Source organism: Coturnix japonica, chromosome 23 (assembly GCF_054131305.1).
Source record: "Coturnix japonica strain WE chromosome 23, WE-NBRP24, whole genome shotgun sequence".
Taxonomy (NCBI): domain Eukaryota; kingdom Metazoa; phylum Chordata; class Aves; order Galliformes; family Phasianidae; genus Coturnix; species Coturnix japonica.
Window position 1 is genome coordinate 5,898,630 of NC_140685.1, and position 20,397 is coordinate 5,919,026.

Consider the following 20,397-nt stretch of genomic DNA (forward strand, 5'->3'; position numbering starts at 1 on the left):
GCACCCCCAGTGCCCCCCAACCATGTGCAGGCCACGTCCCAATGATGTGGCTCAGCACAGCCTGGAGACACCTACATGCCCCCTGTGCACCCTGCTGGGATGGAGCTTTGGGATGGGGGTGCTGTGGGGTGGGGAGGTAACGGAGGGCAGTGGGTGCTATGGGGAGGTGGTGGTCTTGTTATGGGGCTGTTCCCATGGACCTGCTCCATGTGCCGCTGAGCTGGCACAGCTGAGTCACCACGAGGCAGAATGTACCCATGGGTGGGCAGGCAGCTCACAGCGGCACCCACAGCCCATCCTAATGGAGCCTTCCCGTTGTGGGGTGGCTTTGGTGAGTGGACGGGGTTGAAATAACCCAGCTGTGGTGTTGGGTGCCCGGCATGGGATGGGAACTGGGATCACCCCCTCCAGCCCCCCGGCCGCTTTGTCTGGGGCTGCAGCTAATCCCTGCTGGGCAGACACCAGCTTGAACCACAATCTCTGCACAGCGGCTGCCAAAAGCACCCGGCCCTCCTGACCTCCTTCCCACTGAGCAGCTCGGCCCGCTCGCGGGCTCCACTGATCCTGGCTAATCCACGGCGGGAGGAAGGCTCCTTAATTGGGGAGCTTGGCACAGCCGGCGAGTGACTGCTGCGCTGCTCTGCTCTGTCTGCCTGCAGGGATGGAGCAGGGTTGTGGCACGCAGGCAGCTGCCCTGGGTCTGGGGACCCTGGGTGCCATGCAGCAGCAGGGCTCGGGCAGCCATCCGGTGTAAATCTGCAGCCCCAGTTATGCAACGCCGCTGGTTTATTCATGCCTGAACTGGGCACTGGCCTAGAAACAGCTCTGTGATGCTGGGAAGGGACAGGGATGGGGGCTGAGCCCCCCAGGAGGGCAAAAGGAGTGATGGGCATAAAGGGCATCAGGGGACCCTCCCAGCCACGGGATGGGGGTCATGGACAGAGGCTGCCACCCCAGGGCTACTGCAACAAACAGAGGGTGCTGTGAATCCCTGCCCAGGGCAGAGGCATCGCAGAGCCCCCCAGATGGGCAGGAGGCAGCCCCAGCAGGAGATACCACCATACAACCACACTAAGGATTCACCCATGAGCCCATTGCACACACAGCAGCCCCCCGTGGAGTCGCAGCACCAGATACTCCCTGATTCAGTTCCTGTTTCTCCCACACTCAGTTTCATTAATTCATTTTACCCCACAGCAGAGCTGTGCAGGGCCTGGCAAAACTCATCATACACTGTGCTCGAGTCCCAGCCCGGCTCCTCACTCACAGGTCCCAGCAGCACACCCAGCCCATCACATCCCCTCCGAGCCGGTGTAGAGCCACAGAATCCCACTGCGCTGCAGTTGCTGCCACAGCTGCATCTCCATCCTCAGGTCGTGGTTGATGAAGAACTGCACCTCCTTGTGCCCACGGTCAAAGTAATGATCTGAGTACGCCCGGTAGCCCGGTGTCATGAACCCAAAGGCGCTCACCTACAAGACACAGGGCTGAGCCCACTGCCCTGGTATGGGGCAGTGCTGTGGGAGCAGCTCTACAAGCAGTGACTGGGGCAGAGAGGTGAATTGTGGAGGGTGATGCAGGTGAAGGGCTGCAGGAGCACCCAGGGCAGAGCTGTGGACATGGGGTGCCCACCTGGTCACAGGTGTGGATGGCGGTCAGCAGCATCACAGCACCAGTGGAGGGTCGGTACAGCTGCCAGAATGGGGTGGCCAGGATGTGGGAATGGAGGAACCTGTGGGGAGCAAACGGGAGCCTGAGAGACCTACAGCAGTAGGATGGGAAGGGGGAACACCCCCCACCCACCTGGGGGCTTCTTACCGGTTCCTGAGGTAGCGGATGAAATCCGGGTGCAGCATCCTAAACTTCTCCACCTGCAGATCCTCCCCAAAGAACTCCTGGGGGCTGAGGGGAATGTGGGCAGCTGCTGGGAGCTGTGGGGCACAGGGATGTGCCTGTGTCCCCCCTGCCATGAGCACTTACTGAACCCCCTCATCTTGGCCACTGTCCACAGGCTGCTGGCTCAGGGCTGCCCGCAGCAGCAGGTAGTCACGGTCGTGGTCTGGGAGGAAGATGTAGCACGTCTCCTGCAGCAAAGGACACAGCATGGATCAGGAGATGACAACGATGCCCACAGCTCCCCTGTCCCCATGCCCCACTATCCCCCACTGGTGTTTGGGGTGGGTGTTGGAAGCCGTTGGCGGCGTAGCTGCGCAGCGCGTTCATCATGGTGTTGGTGGAGAAGACATAGAAGGATGTCCTGCTGCCAACATCGCGCTCAAAGCCCTCCGTGATGGCCCCATTCACCCTGCAAAGGGACACGTGGGGAGGTGGTGGTGGTTCCCCCCCAGCTGCACCCCAGCCCCTGTGCCCTCACCTGAACACATAGTCGTGAGCATCGATGGTGCTGCCCATTCCGGAGCCATGGAGGATGCCCCCATTGCCCACCACGGCACAGCGGGTGCAGCGTGTGGCCAGAGGGTGGATGTCAAAGAGCATTGAACTGCTTGAGGCGTTGAGGAGGGACAGGGATGACTTCAGCACTGCGGGTGGCACAAGGGGGGGGTCCCCCATTCAGCACTTTCTCCTCCCATTCTGTGGGTTGCGGTGCTGTTTTCCATCATCCCCCTCCTCATGCACAGGGATCCCCCACCCACACACACCATCCCAGCTGATGTCCTTCCAGCCGTGAGCCCCCCCGTATCGGTGCAGCCGCTGATACTCATCCTCCCGTGCGTGCCGTGCCCACTGCAGCACCGGGATGGTGGGCAGGAAAATGGCCCCAAACTCGGTGGCCCCAATCCTCTTCCTAATGCTGCTGGGACAGCCCTAGAAGCACAGGGGACTAGTGAGTGCATGGCACAGCACCTTCATGGTGTCCTGCACCTGGGGACATGATACCTGTATGTCCCTGCCCCAGCCCCGTGGTACCACTATACCGAGCTGCTGTAGGTCTCATCCTGCCCATATGTGTCCCCAAGGTCTGGTGACATTCTGGAGCCAGGGGGTGGCCGTGCTGCTCGTGTCACCTGCTCTGGGGCTGCTGTGGTTGTGGCTCTGTGGTGGACAGGAGTCCTGGGCAAGGAGAGAGAAGGCTGGGAGGGATGCAGGGGGGTTCTATCCCATCCCCAGCCCTTTTGCAGAAGGCACAGAAGAGGCTCAGGACAGGCACAGGTGGTGATGCTGTGGCTCTGCCTGCACCCATCTGGGCACCGTGGTGCCATCCCCACCCCACAAAGCAAGAATGAGCTGGGCTTGGAGCCACCCCGTTGGACCCCAGGCCAGGAACCGGAGCTGCTCTGAGCACAGCACATGCAGGGAGGACAGGCACAGGCGGGTTTGGGGTTAATCATTCCCCAGGGCAAAATGGCTCTCGAGCAAAACACCACCATGGCATGACCAGGGGGCCACAGCATTCCCACCCCACCACCCCACCATACCTGGAGAGCTGGAGCCACAGGCTGTGCTGTGTGGGCAGCAGCAACAGCAGCACGGCGAGCAGGGTGAGGGTCAGCCCGGTGCCACGGGCACAGCGCCCCAAGCACGGCGTGAGGGCTGGGGGGCAGCAGCCTCCTGGGGGTCTTCTCATGGTGGATGCTTGCAAGGAGGGATGGGAGCCTCAGCCTTGGTGCAGGGCTCAAGGTGGGAAACTCTCCCGTCCTCTCCCTTGCCTTCCTCCTGCTGACAGTGGGACTCCGTGGCCGCTGTGCCCGTGTGACAAAGTACAGCTGGAGCAGGGACAGCCAGTGTCCAGCCCTGGACAGCACGGTGAGAATGGGACAGAGCCCAGCACAGGACACAGTGCGGAGCAGCATGGGAGGAAGCTGCACAGAAGGGTGGAAGGAGGAAACAGAGCTCAGGAAGCGGTTGTTAGTAAAACAAGAACAGTAAAGGCAGATGGGTGCATGTCTGTCACCCAGCACTGCAGGGATGGACGCAGGGACCCTCAGGGCTGTGCTTACAGATACACTGTGGTCACATACAGAGCTTGGCAGCTCAGCTCATTGCTACCTACACCTCTTCCAGCTACATGGAATTGCCGGCTATTAGCACAGCTTAGTGACACAGAACAAACCATTAGCACAGCTTTAGAATCCCTGGGCTTTCCAGCCCCCTCCGCTGATCAGGCTGAACTGATCAGCACATGGTGCAGCAATTGCACTTTCAATGCAGATTTCTGATGATGAATCACTCGATCTTTGGAGGATGCAGGCAGCAGAGGCATCCCTGGCCATCACTGTGGGTTTTGCCATCCATCCAGCAGCCATCCCAGTGCAGGTCCTGCTTGGGGTTTGCTGCTGGGCTGTATGGGCAGCATCACCTTGTGCTCCACCACTGCACCCCACGTCCAGACTGGTAACACAGAGGGTGACCCAGATTAGTGCACTGTGCATCCAGTGCCTGCTGAGCCCTCTGTCCTGTGGGCTCTGGGCAGCACCAGGACTGACACCAGCACAGAACCAGCCTGAGGGCACGTATCAGGCCTGAGACTCCAATGAGAAGACATGCCCCGAGCAGCAGCACTGGCCTTCTTGGAGAGAAAAACCTCCATAAGAGGGATCACAAAGTGTCTGTCGAGAGGAAACGGATGTTGTGAGCTCAGTGCAGGCGTTTCCCAGCATTGCTGGGAGGTGGTGAGGGATTTGCAGGTAGCAGGGGCTGTGAGATCGCATCCTGCCCTGGCCCAGTCTCCTCCCATTGCACCTCACAGCTATTTCATTGGAAAGGCAGAACGGGGCCGTAGAGCAGACAAGATGCTGGGCCATGTCTCTCCTCTCCCCCCACACCCCAAGCTGGCAGAGAACAAGCTGTGCTTAACCCACTGCCAGCACGTGGCACTGCCCTCCCCTCTGCACAGAGCTCTCAGCCCCACGCTGCCCACAGGGCTCAGCCCCCAGCTCCCAGCACAGCGCGCTCAGGGCCATGCAGGGAGGGATGCATGCATCAGCAAGGAAAAGAAACAAAAAAAAGCCCTGGATGCCAACAGCACGGAGACTCCCCTCTCCCCAAGGACATAGATCAAAGCTGTAGAAACCAGAGCAGCTTTTATTGTTAAAACAACCACCAGGAATCCAAACGCTGTCACATGTCCCCAGTGGGACCCCCGGCCGAGGCACCAGTTATAAAAAAAGAGGAGGGAAGAAGGAAGGCAGCCCCCAGCCCCACATTAGGGGGCTCATACACCCAGCCCTGGGGTGGCACGGGGTTATTCGTTGGCCAGCAGCTGCCGGCGCTGCTGCTCCAGGAGGGCTTCCAGATGGTCTGCTCTCTGCACTGCAGCCTGTGAGACAGAGCCAGGGTGAGCCGTGCCCGAGAAGTGCTGCAGGAAGGGCAGGGGCAGCAATACTCACCTCGTATTGCTTCCGAAGGCTGCTCACGTTCTCCTCCTTCCTCGCCACAGCTGTCTTCACCCTGAGCAGGAAGATGGAGACAGGCTGAGTCCAGCACCCAGCTCTCATCACTCCCAAATCTGGGCACATCAAAGAGCTGCCCATCCAGCACTGGCAGTGCCAGAACCCATGCTCTCTGCAGCCCTGAACCACTCCTGGAGCCATGGCAACTACTTGCCACCTCCACGTCCACGCAGGAGCTCAATGCAGGCCCACAGCAGGCTGCAGAACACACACTGGGCCAGCAGGAACCCCCCAGGTGAGCCATGTGCTGCCCCAGCTGCAAGCCCAGCACAAAGCCCCTCACCTCCTGTGGACCTCCTCCAGCTCTCGGTCCTTCTGCCGTACCACCCTGTCCAGCTCCAGGCGCTGCCGGGTGCACAGCTCCACCATCTCTGCCTTCAGCCTCTTGTTCTCCTCCTCCATGCCCATCAGCCTGTCTGCAAACTCCTGCCGGATCACTTCTGTCAGGCTGCTCCGCTCCTGGGACAGCTGATCCCGGACCTGCAGGGTGACACCGGTGTGACACTGTGTGCTGCAATGCAATCTGCTGGAGCTGGACCCCCAGCCCTGCTCCTTGCTCACCTTCCGGATCTCCTCCGCCTCCTGCTCCTTGTTCTTCAGCAGGCCTTGCAGACGGATGCTCTCCCCTTCCAGTTCTACCAGCCGCCCCTTCAAATCATTGCAGCGCTCCTGCAGCTTCCGCTCAGACCTCTCCAGCTCCTGCAGCTCCACCTCGTACTTGTCCCGGATCCTCTTAATCCTAAAGCAGGAGAGGACAGAGCCCAGTGCTGCAGCCACACTGGGAGCTCCCCAGCCCATGTCCAGAGCTCCCTGCACAGGCAAAAGGCTTGGAAAACAAGGAAGGCAATTGGGAGCACCCCCTCTCCCTCCCCACCTGTTCTCAGCCGCCCGCTCACACTCCTCCTTGGCGGAGGACATGTCGGCCTCCAGGCGCTGGATGACCAACTCAATCTCTTTGTCCCTCTCCTTCCTCACCTCCTCCCTCAGCTCCCGCTCCCGGGAGAGCAGCCAGGCTTCCTGGGGACGGCAATACAGAGAGGAAACATCACCTCCAAACCTGAGGGCAGCATGTCCCAAGTGAGGCAGCCCCGACTATTACCTCCTTCTTCACATAGCTGGCCTCCCAGGCCTGTTTCTCAAGCTCCAGTCGGTCCTTCAGCACCTTCACTTCTGTCTACAGATGGACATGGAAGAGAACCACTCAGCTCCAGTGGGTACAGCTGGGCAGGTCCCTCCCTGATCCCATGTGTGCACACTGCCCATAGGCTGCCAGCACACAGCTCCATGCACGCAGCTCCTGGTTGTGTCAGGACACAAGGAACAGACTGCTTGCACCCAGAACAGCCTTGCTCACACTGGTAGACCCCAAGGGACAGAGGAGCAACACACCTGATGCCTCCTCTCCTGCTCCTCCTTCTCCCTGGCATACTCCTCCTTCAGTGCAGCGGTGACAGCCGAGCTGCTCGCCTCCAGCTGCCGCCTCAGCTCCTCCACCTCCGCTCTCTGCCTGCCCGCACACAGCCCACAGCTCACAACATGCTGAGGGACACGACACGTGGCACAGAGCTGCCCCCAGCCCCAGCCCTCACCTGGCTGCCTGCTGGCTGAGCCGCTCCTTCTCCTCGGCCACCTCCGCATAGAGCCGGCGCCGCTGCTGCTGCAGTGCTTGTTCCTCCTCTTCCAGCAGCTTCTCACACCTGGGGGGGGGCAGAGCAGTCTCAGCAAGGTGCAAGGCTCGGGACATTTGGGGCCCCCAGCACAGAGCTGCAGGGCTTTCCCTCCACCCTTGTCCTGTATACCACCCAACACAGGGTGCCCAGACACCACCTCCTGAGGCTGCCCCATGTGGATGCCAACTGCTGACAGCACCAGGAACCCACTATGGGTGGGTGCTGGATGCCACGAGTCCCATATACCTCTGCCGGGCCAGCTCCCGCTCCCGCTGGCTCTGCTCCTCCTTCTGCTGCTCCAGCATCCCCCTCAGCTCCTCCGCCTGCCGGCAGTACCGCTGTGCTGCCCGCTCATCTGACTGCAGCAGCTCGGCCTCGTGCAGCATCTTCAGCTTCTGGATGTCCTGACGGTGCTTGGTGATCAGTTTCTGGATCTCTGGCTCCAGCCCTGGGGCAATGGGGAGGATGCTCAGCACAACCCAGAGCTCTGCAGGTGCCTCAGCCCCAGCCACAATGGCACGGATGGGCTGGGAATGGCTGAGTGGACATGCACAGGTTTCTTTGTGTTCCCCTCTATCCTACAGGTCCGTACCTTTCACAGTGATCTCTTTGATCTTTTTGGTTTTCTCATCAATCCACTTTTCCCTCCTGATCTTCTCTGTTGCGCTCATCAGTTCCTTGAGCTTCTTGATCTCCTGTTTGGAAACCAACAGGAAGAACTTCAGAGAGAAACTAAGGAAGAAAACCCTTGTTAGTTCGGCTGTAGAAAAGGACATTGCAGGCAGGAGCCGACGTCCTCAGCTGCGTGCAGCCCACGCACTTGCTGGCCATGGCTGGGAGCACCTATTAGAGAGGAGAGGGGAATCTGAGGCTGGGCAATGGCTGCAGATCAGAGTGTGCATGTGCTTCCTCCTCCAGCCTCCCCTTCCCTGGGGACATGGGGTTGAGGCTCTGCTATATGGGAGTCTCCCATCTGACAGCTGTGGGGAAGGGGTGTCCACACACCCAGCTCTGCTGCAGGGCGGATGGGTTGGTGCATGCAGGCAGAAGGGCAAAGACACAAGAAGAGCGAAGGATGCATTTACCTCACAAAAGGGGCCCAAAGCACGCCAGACCTGGGGAGAAAGAAAGGAGGAGAGGGAGAGAGAAAGGGAATCACAGAACCACGGGGTAGAGGAGAAAGCAGGGAAGAGGTTAAACTAAATGGTCACAAGCAAGGGAGAGCAGGGACAACCACAAGGGGCTCAGGGGAATAGGAGAAGCTCCTGGGCTGTTGCTGCTGGGAGCAGGGAGAGGGAACTGAGGCACTGCAGCAGCAAATCCTGGACCAGCAGCAGCATCACACAGCCACACATCCAGGGACAGATGACAGCAAGAGCATTGTGATACCCACAGAGCTCTGCTGTGTGACCTAAACGCCCCACGTTCCTTTATTATCTTCTCCCCATTTAGTTCTGAGGGCATCCCTGCTCCTGCTAACTAACCCAGCACAGGAGACAGCCACAGGCACACGTTCCTCTTTGGCACTGGGTTTGTGTCACCACTCATTCAGTGCCATGCACCCAGCTTCAGGCAGCACAGCCTCATAGGTAGCCATGGCAAAGCTCTGTGCCTCACTACCTACAACCAGCAACTGCTCCTCCCTGAGGTGCAAAACCACACTGCTTGGGAGCCCTGCCACATCCCATCCCCTCTCCCTGCAGCCCATCTGCCCTCTCCTCTCACCAGCTCGTGCTGCTCCTGCATCTGGCTGAGCTTCTTGCTGTACTTCTGGTCCACTTGTTTCAGCTCAGCCACCACCGTCTCACACTTCTCGCTCAGCACCTTCTTATCATCAATGAGCTGAGAAGGGTGGGAAAAAAAAGCATCAGGCAACCAGGCAGAGCACGACCAGCCCCAATTCTGGCTGCAGAAACAGCAAGCTGAGGTGGGATGGCATTACCTGGTCGATGAAGGCCAGATGCCTCTGGATGGCTGCCTCGTACTGCTCCCTCTGCAGCTGGAGCTGGTGGCCAAGCTCCTTCTCGGTCTGCTTGACATGTCTGACAGTAAGCTCCCTCTGCTGAGCCTTTTATGTAGGGAAGAAAGAACCACAAGACATGAGAGGGAGCAGCTGCACCAGCACATGGGCAAGAGATTAAACCTGGAAGGCATTTCTGGGCCAGAACCATCAGGAGCAGCTATACCAAAGCCCTCGTGTGCTCAAGCCTCTTGCAATCTACTTGCAGCCCAAACCTCTGATGACAAAGGGAAGGAGCTCAGCCCAGGACTGAGGGCTCCTGGACTGGCCAAGACAGCCTTCAAACAGCAGGCAGCCAAGAGAAGGCTGAGAGAAGCCCACAGCAGCCCAGGAAGGACCATGCAGATCTTTTCCCATGCTAACAATGACTGAGATCGCTGCGTGGCCCAGCAGCCTCTGGCTGCCCACGTTAGCACTGCTGGAAACAGGCAGGAAAGCTCTGATATTGTGCTTCAAAGCCACTGCTCCAAGGAACTTTTGCTGAGGGCTCTTAGCTCCTTCCCAGCAAGCAAGAGCATCTGGCTCACACACCAAGGCCGTCTGCAGCAGGCTGATGGCTCGCTTCTTCTCCTCCACTTCCAGCTTCAGCCTCATGATGGAGCTCGTGACCTCCGTGGCAACAGCCGATGCCTGCTCCAAGTGTGCCAGCTCCTCTTCAGACAGGAGCCCCTGGGACAAGGGAGAAAAAGAATAAGGGAAGGTGGAGACCACGCGAAACCAGAGGGCAGAGACCCTCCTCAGTGGGGTCCACCACCCCAGCACAACCCAGTGCTCACCTCCCGCTGTGTGGCCGAGGTGGCGGATCTGGGCCTCTCCTGCTCAGATTTCTCCATCTCATCCAAGAAACTGATGATACTTTGGAGTTTGGCCTCTGAGAGCAGGGCCCCATCCTCAGGGACGCCAGGGGAGTGGTTCAGCTTCCCAAACTTCTCCAAGTTGTCAGCAGTCAGAGAGTTGGAGCCGGGCTCCTGTAAGATGGATAGAGATGTTGAATGGGGCACTGCAGCTCCAGCAGTGTGGGGGGCTTAGGAAGGGCTGCAGTGCAACTCAGCCCTCTGTGCTCAGCCCTCACAAGGTTTTGCTCCTCCCTGGGGACATCCCAGCTGCTCAAAACTCCTCCATTACCTTTTCCAGCACACCCAGTGGCAGGGAACCAGCCATGTTTCCCAGCCTTCCTGCCCTCCACAACCCACAAGTGAGAAGGCTCCGCCTGGGACTGATGCAACTCCTCCCAGCCCTCTGCTCACCCCATCTACCCAAGCGTATTTGTCCTTCTTGAAGAGCTTTGGAGGGGGCAGCAGCTCTGGTTCTTCCTCCAGCAGCCTCAGTGTGTCCAGCAGCTCGCTGAGCGTCGCCTTGGATGGATCCCTGCTGACAGCAGTCACCACCGTCTCCAGATCCTCACCTCCCATTTCTCTGGAGCTCACATCCTGGAGGAGAATATGACGTAGTTGAGAGTCAAACAGTTTGCTGGATCTCCATAGAAGCAAACCCAGGCTCCAAAGCCGCCCCCAGCAGAACAGTTTGTGCCTGAGGAGCAACTCGAGGCGAAGCCAGACCCACCTGCAGCTTGTCCTCCACACCATGATCCTGAGAAGGCGTGGAGCTGAGCTCTGCGAGGCCGCTTGCTTCTGGCTCTGCAGCTACAGAACAGAAATTGGCATATGCAGGAAGCAGACTGTTCTCATGTGCCTGCAACAAGCAGCTCCCCAGAGTGAGAACCGCCCCTCCAACACCCTCCTTCCCCCGTCACACGCTGCTCCAAAGCATGGAGACCTGCAGCAGGGACTCACTGGTGTTGTTGGCTTTGATGCTGCTGCTGGCTGGACTGCCGTTCCGTGCAGAAGCCGGCTTGGCAGGCTTCTTCTTTGCTACCCTTCTGCTCTCCTTCACCTGTGCCAGCTCTTCTTCAGCCAAGCGCTTTGTGTCGGCAGCTTTTTGGGCCCTTTTCTGGTGCAGCTCCTGTAGGGATATAGAAGTCATCAGGGTCCTGCCCAGCACAGGGTGGTGCTGACATGGTGGAACAAGAGCCAAGTAGCAGCACCGTGCTGCACAGCCAGCTCTGCAGGGTTAACAAGGCCAACTCTGCTCAGAAAAAGTGCAAGCACATGAAGCACAGCTCTGCCCTTTGCTACTGGAAGCAAAGAGCTGGTGATGGACAAGGTCCTGCATGCCCTTGTGCAGCATCCTCTGCTGCTCTGCATAGGACCTTTAAATGGACCATATCACATCAGCATCTCGAGGGCCAAGCAAAGCAGTGCCTGGGGGCTGCTTGAGTTGTGTCCTGGGAAATCACTGAAGGCACAAGGACGTGTTTTTGCAGGGCTGCTGCAGCGTTTCACAGCTGCTCAGTGCTGTGTCTCCCACGGCATTCCCCTGAAACATGACTCCATATAGGCCAAAGAGGAACTGGGGCTTTTAAAACTCTTCCCAGCTCTACTGCAATCCAAATGAGCAACTCCCCATGGTCTGTAACAGGCCCAGCCCCTCATCTGTGCTCCAGGAGCACCCGTTTCCTCCTGCCATCAAGGGCTGCCAAGATCACAGCAAGGACAGCGAGGTGTGTCCTGCATCAGTGCAGGAGAACAGAGCTCAGCACAACACAGAGCGACCCGAGCCCAAGGACAGACCCTCAGGGGACCTCTCTCATCCTTGGCCGCCCCGAGGAGCTGCGGTTATTGCCTCCAGTTTGAGCGCAGTCTCCCTTTCCCTGAGAACTTGATGGAAACCAGAACTGGGTGAGCTGCCAAGCTTGGCAGGAGCGCAAAGGAAACCGCTCCGTGGCACCTCAGTCTCCACAAAGAGCGCTTACTAGAATTCAGTTTCATGGGAAGCCCCATGAGATGCAGAGCACAGGCTGAGGCTGAGGCATTGCTGCAGCCCCAGGCACGATGCAGGGCCTCCTCCCTACCTGGATGGCAGCGCGCCGTGCAAGACGTGCCTTCTCCTCCCGGATCTTCCGTCGTTCCTCGTCCTTCCTGTCACGCAAATCCAGGACATTCCTCTCCTCCTGCTGCTGCCTTTCCTTCCAGAGAGAAAGGTCAATGCTGTGACCAGGAGCTCAGCTGTACCCACAGCCCAGTGTCACCCCATCCCACAGCCCCCAGCCCCCATCCCACCCCCCAGGTCCCTTCGAAAAGCTCCACTTTACAGCAACTTCTTTTCTCTAGACACCAAATGCAATTATTTGTCATCCGGGGCTGAAACCACCAAGGAGACGAGGCTTAAAAATAGCATCTCACAAGCTACAGAGCTCTTTGTTATTGGGATAAATAATTAAACGCGACGAAACACAAATAGCTGCAGATGACACGTCACTCCCTAACGAGCCAATGGTTACTGGTTCACTGCAGCAAGCTGTGAGAGGGCTTCCCTCCTCTGACCATGACAGCACCCAAGACAGCAACAGCACAATGCCCCGTTCTCCCTGCCTGCAGCTGGAGAGGCTCCTGGCTGCATCCCAAGGCACCTTGACAGGGACAGGAGCTGCTGCAATGCAAGAGCAAAGCCTCCCCCGCGCCCCACAGCTCAGGTTTGGGCTGGTAGATGTGATGGGAAGGGAAAGCCAAGGGACAGACCTCCCTCTTGGCAGCCAGCAAGCGCCCCAGAGCCGCTGCTCCTGCCCTGCGCCGCTGTGAGTGCCGTCGGTACCAGCGCTGGATGGTCACAGCAGCCAGGTTCACCTGCTGGATGAACCTGCAAGGGAAGCAGCATCAGCCCCACGGCCACCCACCATCACCTGCCACAGCAAAGCAGGGACAGCTCAGCCCAGCCCTGCACCCCAGCCCAATGAGTTAGAAGATGCTGGCTCAGCTCAAGAGCACGGAGGAACATGTCCTTTTGATTAGGATAAGGCAAAGAGCACTGAGCTGAGCAGCAGGCAGGGAGAAGCCGCTCAACCCTGTGTGCCAAGAGAAGCAATTCCCAGGCCCAGAGTCCCACAAGACAACAATAAACCTGATCCCACACCACCCTGCTGCCTCTCCCACCCACCCAGCTCACCTCTCTGCCTCCTCTTCCGTCACCTCCTTCCTCCTGGGCAGGCTGCTGTTGTTGTTGTGCGTTATGATGTTGTTGCTGGAGAAATTCTTCTGAGACTTCATGAAGCTGCTGCTCTCGCTGTCCTCATTTGTGGTCGCTTTGATGACATTGCTAAGGCAGAAAACAAAGCCACTGGTACCATCCCACCCCGCTCTGCCCCACACAAACAAGGGGTCAGTGCAGCCCCCAAAGCAGCAGCTGGCCCACACTTACTTGAGGGAGCTCGGAGCCTGGTTGGAGCTTTTGGGTGCAGGGCCCTTGTCAGTGGTGGAATAGTTATTGTGCACCATGGTGGTGACGCAGTTCCCCATCGCACCCTTGTTGCTCCTTGCACATAGGGAAGAGAACACAGGATGACTGGATCTGAACAGGACAGCATGTACCCTACACAGTGACCTTCCCCACTGCCTTGAAGCAGGGGAGGACACAGGAGCTGTTACCCTACAGGCAACGCACACACCCCAATGGACACAACAGCCTGTTGCTCACACAATGCTGAACATTCACACCTAAAACCTTCCCAGCCCCAAGGGTTTCACATCTCACTCATTCCCCTTCCCAGAACCAACCCAAAGGAACCACGCTCCATTGCAGCCCCCAAAGCACGTCCCCACCAGGGCCCAGCACAGCACAAACACAGCACTGGCACCGCCTCCTCTGCCCAAACATTTGCTGTTTGGTTCCATTAGTGCCAGGCCTGCAGGTTCCTGGCTCAGGGCCACCCCTCCTACCTATTGTTGGCCGTGAAATTGGCTGCTAGGAGCACAGTGGCTTCCTTTTTCCTCATGCCTGCTGGAGGCTCGGCCGGGCGGGAGCCGGAGGGGCCGGGGAAGGCTCGTGGCTGATCGTCCTGCCATGGGAGGAACACGAATAAGAGCAAGCAGCAAACCAGCCCCTTGAGCTTCCATCCAGAAACCCACATCCCCCCCACATAGGGGGATATCTCAGCTCCACAGCACTGCAGTCCTCCTCTGCTTCCCTCAGTCAGGTGCACAGAGCTGCAGCCACAACCCCGGACTTAAATACTGTGCCAAGTGCAAGTGGAGCAGGGATCAGCCCAGCTGCCACGGATGCACTGCACCCCCACTGCACTGACCTTGTGAATCCCCCCCACCAGACCCCCACCCCACGCTCTGCTCCTTGTGCCAGCAGCCAGCTCAGCCCACAGCCCTCACCAGGATGTTCCACGTTGTTTTCTTCTCCAGGGGGGTTTTGCTCACACTCGTCACCTTCTTTCTCCCACCAGAACTGCTCTCAAACAAGGTCAGGAAGTCTCCTGTCTGCTCCGAGCTTCAGCCCAAAGGCAAAGAGAAGGAAAGGACACATGCCCTGGGGTTAATATTGAATGCAGGCGCATGGCAACGAGGCAGTCACAGCAGGATTGCCATCACTCAGGCTGCTCCAGCAAGAAGCCTGCTCTGATCTGGGCTCAGCAGTGGCCAACAAAGGCACTGCCGGGCTGTGCAAGGCTCTGGCTCCTGGTGGTGCAGGAGGGGCACAGAGCTGTGCCTCACACACCATCACCTGCAGCCCTACCTGTGTGTGCTGTTCGCCCGCTGGTTCACCTGGGTGGTGCTGTTGGACCTGCGCAGGTTGTTGATGGCCCGAGATCCTGCATCCTCCTGGGGGGGGGGGAGAAAGCAGAACTCAGTGAGGATCTGCAACAACAGCTCAAGTGGGTGCTGCCCTGTGCTGCTCCCTACAGCCCACCCCATCTCCCACAACCATCACCCACCCCCATCTCCTCCCCCCATCTCCATCTCCCCCCCCAGCACCCAACCACATCTCCCCCCCCATCTCCCACCCCCCATTCCCATCTCCCCTCCATCTCCCTCCCCCCATCACCCACCCCCATTCTCCCCTCTCCCCATCTCCCACCCCCCATCTCCCTCCCCATATCACCCACCCCCATCACCCACTCCCATCTCCCCTCCCCCCTTTTCCCCCTCATCTCCCACCCCCCATCTCCCCCCCAATCTCCCCCCCCCCATCACCCATCCTCATCTCCCACCCACCCCCCCCATCTCCCCCCCCATTCTCCCCTCCCCCCATCTCCCCCTCAATCTCCCACCCTCCCCCCCATCTCACCTCATCTCCCCCCCATATCTCCCACCCCCCATCTCCCTCCCATCACCCACCCTCCATCTCCCCCCCCCATATCTCCCCATATCTCCCCATATCTCCCCCCATCTCACCCACCATCACGTTCCTTTTACTCTTCCCATCTCCCACGACGGACACTGACCGCACCACGTGTTTAGCGGGCGAGGCGCTGCTTGGCCGTGGCAGTACGGGCACTGGCAGCCCGGTAAGGCTGAGCTCCACGGCACCGCCCGGACACGAGCAGCTGCTCCGGGCGCTTCTCATCCTGTACCCGGCAATGAACGGCCCCGACCCCCGCCCCAACCCCGGACCGACCCCGGTCCCGGCCCCTCCGCCCCCAGCCCCACCGTAGGCCGCCCCTCCGGCCGCAGGCCTCGCCCCGCCCCTCCCCTCCCCTCATTGGTCAGCGCCAAGGAGGCGGGGCATCTCCATTGGATGATGGGGCTGTCAGATAGAAGAGGAGTGGGCGGGGCTATGAGGGGAGGGGTAAAGAACGGGATTGGGTGAGGTGGGGAAAGGGGCGGGGCTTAGGGAGGGATGTGGGCGGGGCTTGGGGGGCTGCGTGGGTCCTATAGGGGCTGTATGGGTCCAATAGGGTCGGTGTGGGTCCTATAGGGACGGGGTGGGTCCAATAGGGGCGGTGTGGGTCCTATAGGGGCGGTGTGGGTCCTATAGGGGCGGTGTGGGTCCTATAGGGGCTGCATGGGTCCAATAGGGGCTGCATGGGTCCAATAGGGGCGGTGTGGGTCCAATAGGGGCGGTGTGGGTCCTATAGGGGCGGTGTGGGTCCTATAGGGGCGGTGTGGGGTCCATGTAGCACTCAGAGGCAGCCCTGGGTCCCATCCGGGCTCAGGTTTATTATTGGTGCTTTCTGGCATCACAGCAGCACGACCCCCACAGCTCTGACCCCAACTCAGGGCCACCCCCAACCCAGCAGTGGAGCCCCACGGACCAGACCCATGGACCACCCCATAACGGGATGGCAGCACCAGCCTCAAAGCTCCGCCACCGACCCTATGGCTCCTGGACAGCACCCAGGCACAGCCCCATTGCCCTCCATAGGGCTGCCTGCTGGTGAGAAGCCACATTCAGCCCCATATCCAGCCCTGCAGCAGCCGCTATGCATTAAGGAAGGAGAAGGCCGAGGGCTGTGAGTCCTTGGGATCAGGCACAGTGTCACCCTGGGGCTGTGGCAACGTCCGCGGCTCCGCAGGCGCTGGGTGCAGGCTGAGCGCTGTGCTGGGCGCTGCCACCAGCTCCATGCCAGCAAACAGGGACAGGCTGCGGGTGGGGGCTGCAGCCGTGCCCACATCCACCCCCAACCTGCTCTCTGCCTCCTGGCTGTGTGGGATGGGCACTGCTATGGGGCCGGGCTGCTCCCAGGGCTCCGCTTCCAATCCCGGCTGTGTCCCCACAGCTGCTGCGGTGCTGGGGGCTGTGGGTGCGCTGAGGGGTTGGAGGATGCTGCTCTCTGCAGGCAGGGGTGGGATGTCCGTCAGCAGGTCCCCAGTGCAGGGGGCTGAGCCCTCAGTGAGGGCGGATGGAGCTGAGCGTGGCCTTGAGGTTTTGGGGGACGGGCGGCCTCCACACAGAGCCTCGAACTGCCGCAGGATCTGGGGGAAGAGATGGAACGGGGCACAGTGAGTATTAGCACCTTCTCCCAGGGACCAGTGCCTGCTGCCACCCTCAGGGCACAAGGATCTGCCGGCTCTGGGAGCAGCAGCACGATGCTGGCACATGATTACTGCCCACCCATTACATACAGAGCCAGCTCCAAGGGTTGGTAGCAAGGGGTGCCCCAAAGGACAAGGTAACAAGCTCCCAAGGGCACCACAAGCCGGGGAGGAGTCACTGGGATGCCCCAGGAGTCACCTTGGTTGCTCGGTTGGCCACAGGGCCGGGGCTGCCTTGGCTGAGCTGCTGCAGTTGTTGTCGTGTCCCTGCAAAGATCTGGTCCAGAGCCAGCAGGTCAGAGCACATGAGGGATGAGATGGCGCTCATGGATCGCTGTGGGGAGGTGAGAGCTGAGCAGGGCGGCAGGCACCACAACCTCCAAGCTCAGCAGAGCTGCTTCCCCTGCCCCTGCTGAGCCTGCAGCCCCCCATGGCAGATGTGAACCAGCAGCAGCCCTGCAGGCACTCACCATGCGGACATTGTCACTGGGGTCCTCCAGGGCCCGACTGAGCAGCTCCAGCACCACCTCGCAGTTCAGCAGCCCACACCTGGCACAGGGACAGCAGTTATGGACACACATAGAGCCCCACGAGCACTTTAGCCCTGTAGCCAGGGCCAGCAGAGCAAGTGAGGCTCACGCTGCCCCACACCTGGGGAGCATCCACCTCGGGCACTTACTCCTTAAGGAAGTGCTGTGCTTCCTCCCTGGTCAGGAAGACCCTGGCCCCCTGTGTCAGTGCTGATACCAGGCTCACCTCCCTCAGGCAATCACCCAGGCTGTCAGCATCCACCCTGCAAAGGGAAAGCATGAAGACAGAGACAGCCCTGCTCCGTCCTGTGCACGCAGTGTCCCTGCAGTCAGCTCTATGTGGCTGAGGGCTGCCCAGACCAGGAGGACAAACACCCCCAGAGGAACAGAGTCTGTCGGCTCCAGGAGATGGAAAATACAGTATGGGAAACAAGAGCAATGTACAGATGGAAAAACCATCTCAAAAGAACTCGGAGCAATAGAAACATGCCTTGTTCTCCATTCTTACCTCTCAGCCCCGCTCACCAGCTCCCGGCTGGTCCCAGAGTGGCTGTCGCTGCCTGATTTGCTGTAGGTGTCTGAGGTGCGGCTCAGGTCACCATTCTCCTGTGAGGAGTTCTGGGAGCTGTGCCCACTGTCTGCCTCCTCCCAGCCGCCCCCTGCCAGCCCCGGCTGGTGGCTCACTGCAAGCACAGCAACAGCAAACCAGGGAGTGACATACTGGCCCTAGAAGGAGACAAAGCAACCCCAGAACACAGTGGGGTGGGCAGCTCAGGCAATGGGAGAAACACCTCGGGCAATGTGAGCTGTGGTGGCTGCTGGTGGATTGGTTGAGCTGGCCAAGCTTCTGGCAGGAGAAGGAGCTGTCACAGGCTGGTAGGTGTCCTCATGGAGCTCCCCACAGTGAGAACGGGGTCCGTCCAGTGAGGGAAGCACAGCACTGGCCACAGCTTCAGCTGCTCGCTGGATGGTGCTGAGCAGGGCTTCACCTGCTGAGGCTGGGAAAGAGCCTTAGGAAGCTGAGAGCCCGGCCCAAGGGCTCCGGGGGGCAGCACCCATATGCAGGGTGAGGGCAATGCCCAGCAAGGGTTTCAGATGGCACTTACCAGAGCCGCCTCTGTCGCTGCTGAAGCCAAATCCTTGCATGGAGCTGCAGGGACTGGATTTGGAACCCATGCCTAGGGGAGGTATAAGGCACAGTCAGAAAGAGCAGAGGCATTTTGGGTCACTGCTGTTCCTCCCTCAGAAAGCACAGCAGAACACTTATGGCAGCCTGTTCCCCTGTGTCCCACACAACACTCTCAGCCTGTAACTAGCAGAGCTGTGGGACATCAGCCCTAACACACCAGCAGGCAGTAACAGGGGCCAGACCCCTGCAAGGCACTGGAGCTGGAGGTACAGCACAGCCTGCACTTACCTGCAGGATGCAGGGGACGGGCAGGACACGTGGCAACCGTTGGGGGCACAGCATCCGAGAAGAGAAAGCTGGCCAAGTCCTGACAGGAGAGAGGGATGTTTGAGAGGAGAGACCTGGAGAGCACCAGACATGGGGAGCAGGAGCTGCTCCAGCCTCCATAGCAGTGCACAGGCACAGAGGACACGGGGCCAGCACTCACCTGCGCAGCAGCCCGGACCTTCTGGTTCAAGCTGTTGCCGTGGAGGGGGTCTGGGGGCCCAGTGAATGCTGCAAGGCACGAGGCGAGACATCCTGGGGCTGAACCCGGCCTCAGCCAGCACAGAACTGCACCAGGCTGCTCTGTAGAGCCACAGGAGCAACACACACAGCCCTCCCCACCCCCTGCCCTACTCCTACACCCCATTACCTGCAGCTTCCCGAATGAAGGCAGCGTTCCTCCTCAGCTGCAGCACGAATTGCGGTGAGCCCTGTGCACACGTGTGCTGCAGGATCTTCAGCACCTGACAAGGTGTCACGGGCCCAACATTGGGGTGAACTGCCCACCCCACAGCTCCATCAATCCCCCCAGCCCCCAGCAATGTCGTACCTTCAGCTTGACGTGGCAGGAGCCGCCGCGCAGCCGGCCCAGCAGGAACTCCAGCAAACACTGACTGCTCCCTGCTGACTCACGGGAGATCTCTGGGCCGTGTGTTAAGGATGGATGGATCTCACCCCATCATTAGGTCCATGATGTGTGTTAGAGATGGATGGATCTCACCCCATCATTAGGTCCATGATGTGTGTTAGAGATGGATGGATCTCACCCCATCATTAGGCCCATTACATGTGTTATGGCTGAATCTCACCCCATTGCTGTGCCTATGACGTGTATTAGGGATAGATGGATCTCACCCCATTGCTGTCCCCATTACATGTGTTATGGATGGATGGATATCATCCCATTGCTGTGCCCATTACATGTGTTAGGGTTAGATGGATCTCACCCCATCATTAGGCCCATTACATGTATTAGGGATGGATCTCCCCCCATTGCAGTCCCCATTACAGGTGTTATGGCTGTCTCTCTCTCCCCCCATATCCCCCCATTCAGATACTGCTGATCTCCTCCAACACAAACCCCGGGCACGGCTCCTCCTGGTCCGCAGTTCCCCGCAGTAACACCGGCAGCTGAAGGGAGGAATGATGAGAACCCAGCGATCCTAAAAGGCCCCACAGCCCCCCACCACCACCCCGAGGGATAAACAGTGACGTCACGCCCCCACGGTGACGTCAGACCCCTCCTGCTGACGTCATCCCCCATCTCGGCCCGTACCCGGCTCAGGAAGCACAGCCGGTCCCGCAGCGGCGCCGCCATGACAGTCCGCTCAGCTCCCACCCGGCCCCAGAGCGGCCTCAAACTTCCGCCCGCAGGAAAAGGCAAAGCACCAATGAGAGAGCGAGGTTCACAGGATCAGCCAATCAGCGCTCAGGAAGGGCGGAGCTACGGGCGGAAGTGGCCTACGGAGCTGATGCCAGTAGCAGGAAGTAAACAA

General features: G+C 59.5%; 3 protein-coding genes across 10 annotated transcripts; all 3 read right to left on the reverse strand.

The window, feature by feature from the left end:
- Positions 1–1,134: 1,134 nt before the first annotated feature.
- On the reverse strand, positions 1,135–3,813 carry LOC107322294 (alpha-N-acetylgalactosaminide alpha-2,6-sialyltransferase 2-like). Of its 2 annotated transcripts, none has more exons than XM_085522515.1 (9): positions 3,438–3,813; positions 2,937–3,072; positions 2,661–2,826; positions 2,375–2,540; positions 2,167–2,305; positions 1,981–2,084; positions 1,819–1,902; positions 1,633–1,753; positions 1,135–1,472 (listed from the first exon to the last, which is right to left on the reverse strand). In XM_085522515.1, exons 1-9 carry the CDS (start codon positions 3,584–3,586, stop codon positions 1,293–1,295), a joined length of 1,245 nt encoding a protein of 414 aa, XP_085378641.1. In that variant the 5' UTR covers positions 3,587–3,813; the 3' UTR covers positions 1,135–1,292. The 2 variants fall into 2 exon arrangements, with proteins under 2 accessions (XP_085378641.1, XP_015735681.2); XM_015880195.3 differs by having other exon boundaries at positions 1,633–1,732; positions 3,438–3,812.
- Positions 3,814–5,023: 1,210 nt separating this feature from the next.
- Positions 5,024–15,621, reverse strand: CEP131 (centrosomal protein 131). 6 transcript variants are annotated; one of them, XM_015880125.3, is made up of 26 exons: positions 15,342–15,621; positions 14,679–14,764; positions 14,318–14,432; positions 13,874–13,992; positions 13,356–13,469; positions 13,104–13,253; positions 12,680–12,797; positions 12,013–12,126; positions 10,895–11,063; positions 10,665–10,744; positions 10,349–10,531; positions 9,878–10,069; positions 9,633–9,770; positions 9,024–9,149; positions 8,807–8,923; positions 8,167–8,196; positions 7,674–7,776; positions 7,328–7,529; positions 7,001–7,108; positions 6,801–6,918; positions 6,511–6,585; positions 6,286–6,428; positions 5,973–6,150; positions 5,695–5,891; positions 5,349–5,409; positions 5,024–5,278 (listed from the first exon to the last, which is right to left on the reverse strand). In XM_015880125.3, exons 1-26 carry the CDS (start codon positions 15,507–15,509, stop codon positions 5,204–5,206), a joined length of 3,279 nt encoding a protein of 1,092 aa, XP_015735611.2. In that variant the 5' UTR covers positions 15,510–15,621; the 3' UTR covers positions 5,024–5,203. The 6 variants fall into 6 exon arrangements, 5 of the variants coding, with proteins under 5 accessions (XP_015735611.2, XP_015735612.2, XP_085378634.1 ...); XR_014936643.1 differs by lacking the exon at positions 8,167–8,196 and having other exon boundaries at positions 6,387–6,428; XM_015880126.3 differs by lacking the exon at positions 8,167–8,196.
- Positions 15,622–16,082: 461 nt separating this feature from the next.
- TEPSIN (TEPSIN adaptor related protein complex 4 accessory protein) lies at positions 16,083–20,257 on the reverse strand. Of its 2 annotated transcripts, XM_015880170.3 has the most exons (13): positions 20,178–20,257; positions 19,960–20,032; positions 19,452–19,543; positions 19,272–19,365; positions 19,065–19,132; positions 18,866–18,944; positions 18,555–18,626; positions 18,240–18,446; positions 17,957–18,131; positions 17,598–17,711; positions 17,389–17,467; positions 17,118–17,252; positions 16,083–16,858 (listed from the first exon to the last, which is right to left on the reverse strand). In XM_015880170.3, exons 1-13 carry the CDS (start codon positions 20,217–20,219, stop codon positions 16,364–16,366), a joined length of 1,725 nt encoding a protein of 574 aa, XP_015735656.2. In that variant the 5' UTR covers positions 20,220–20,257; the 3' UTR covers positions 16,083–16,363. The 2 variants fall into 2 exon arrangements, with proteins under 2 accessions (XP_015735656.2, XP_085378636.1); XM_085522510.1 differs by lacking the exon at positions 19,272–19,365 and having other exon boundaries at positions 19,452–19,541.
- Between the last annotated feature and the right edge of the window lie 140 nt (positions 20,258–20,397).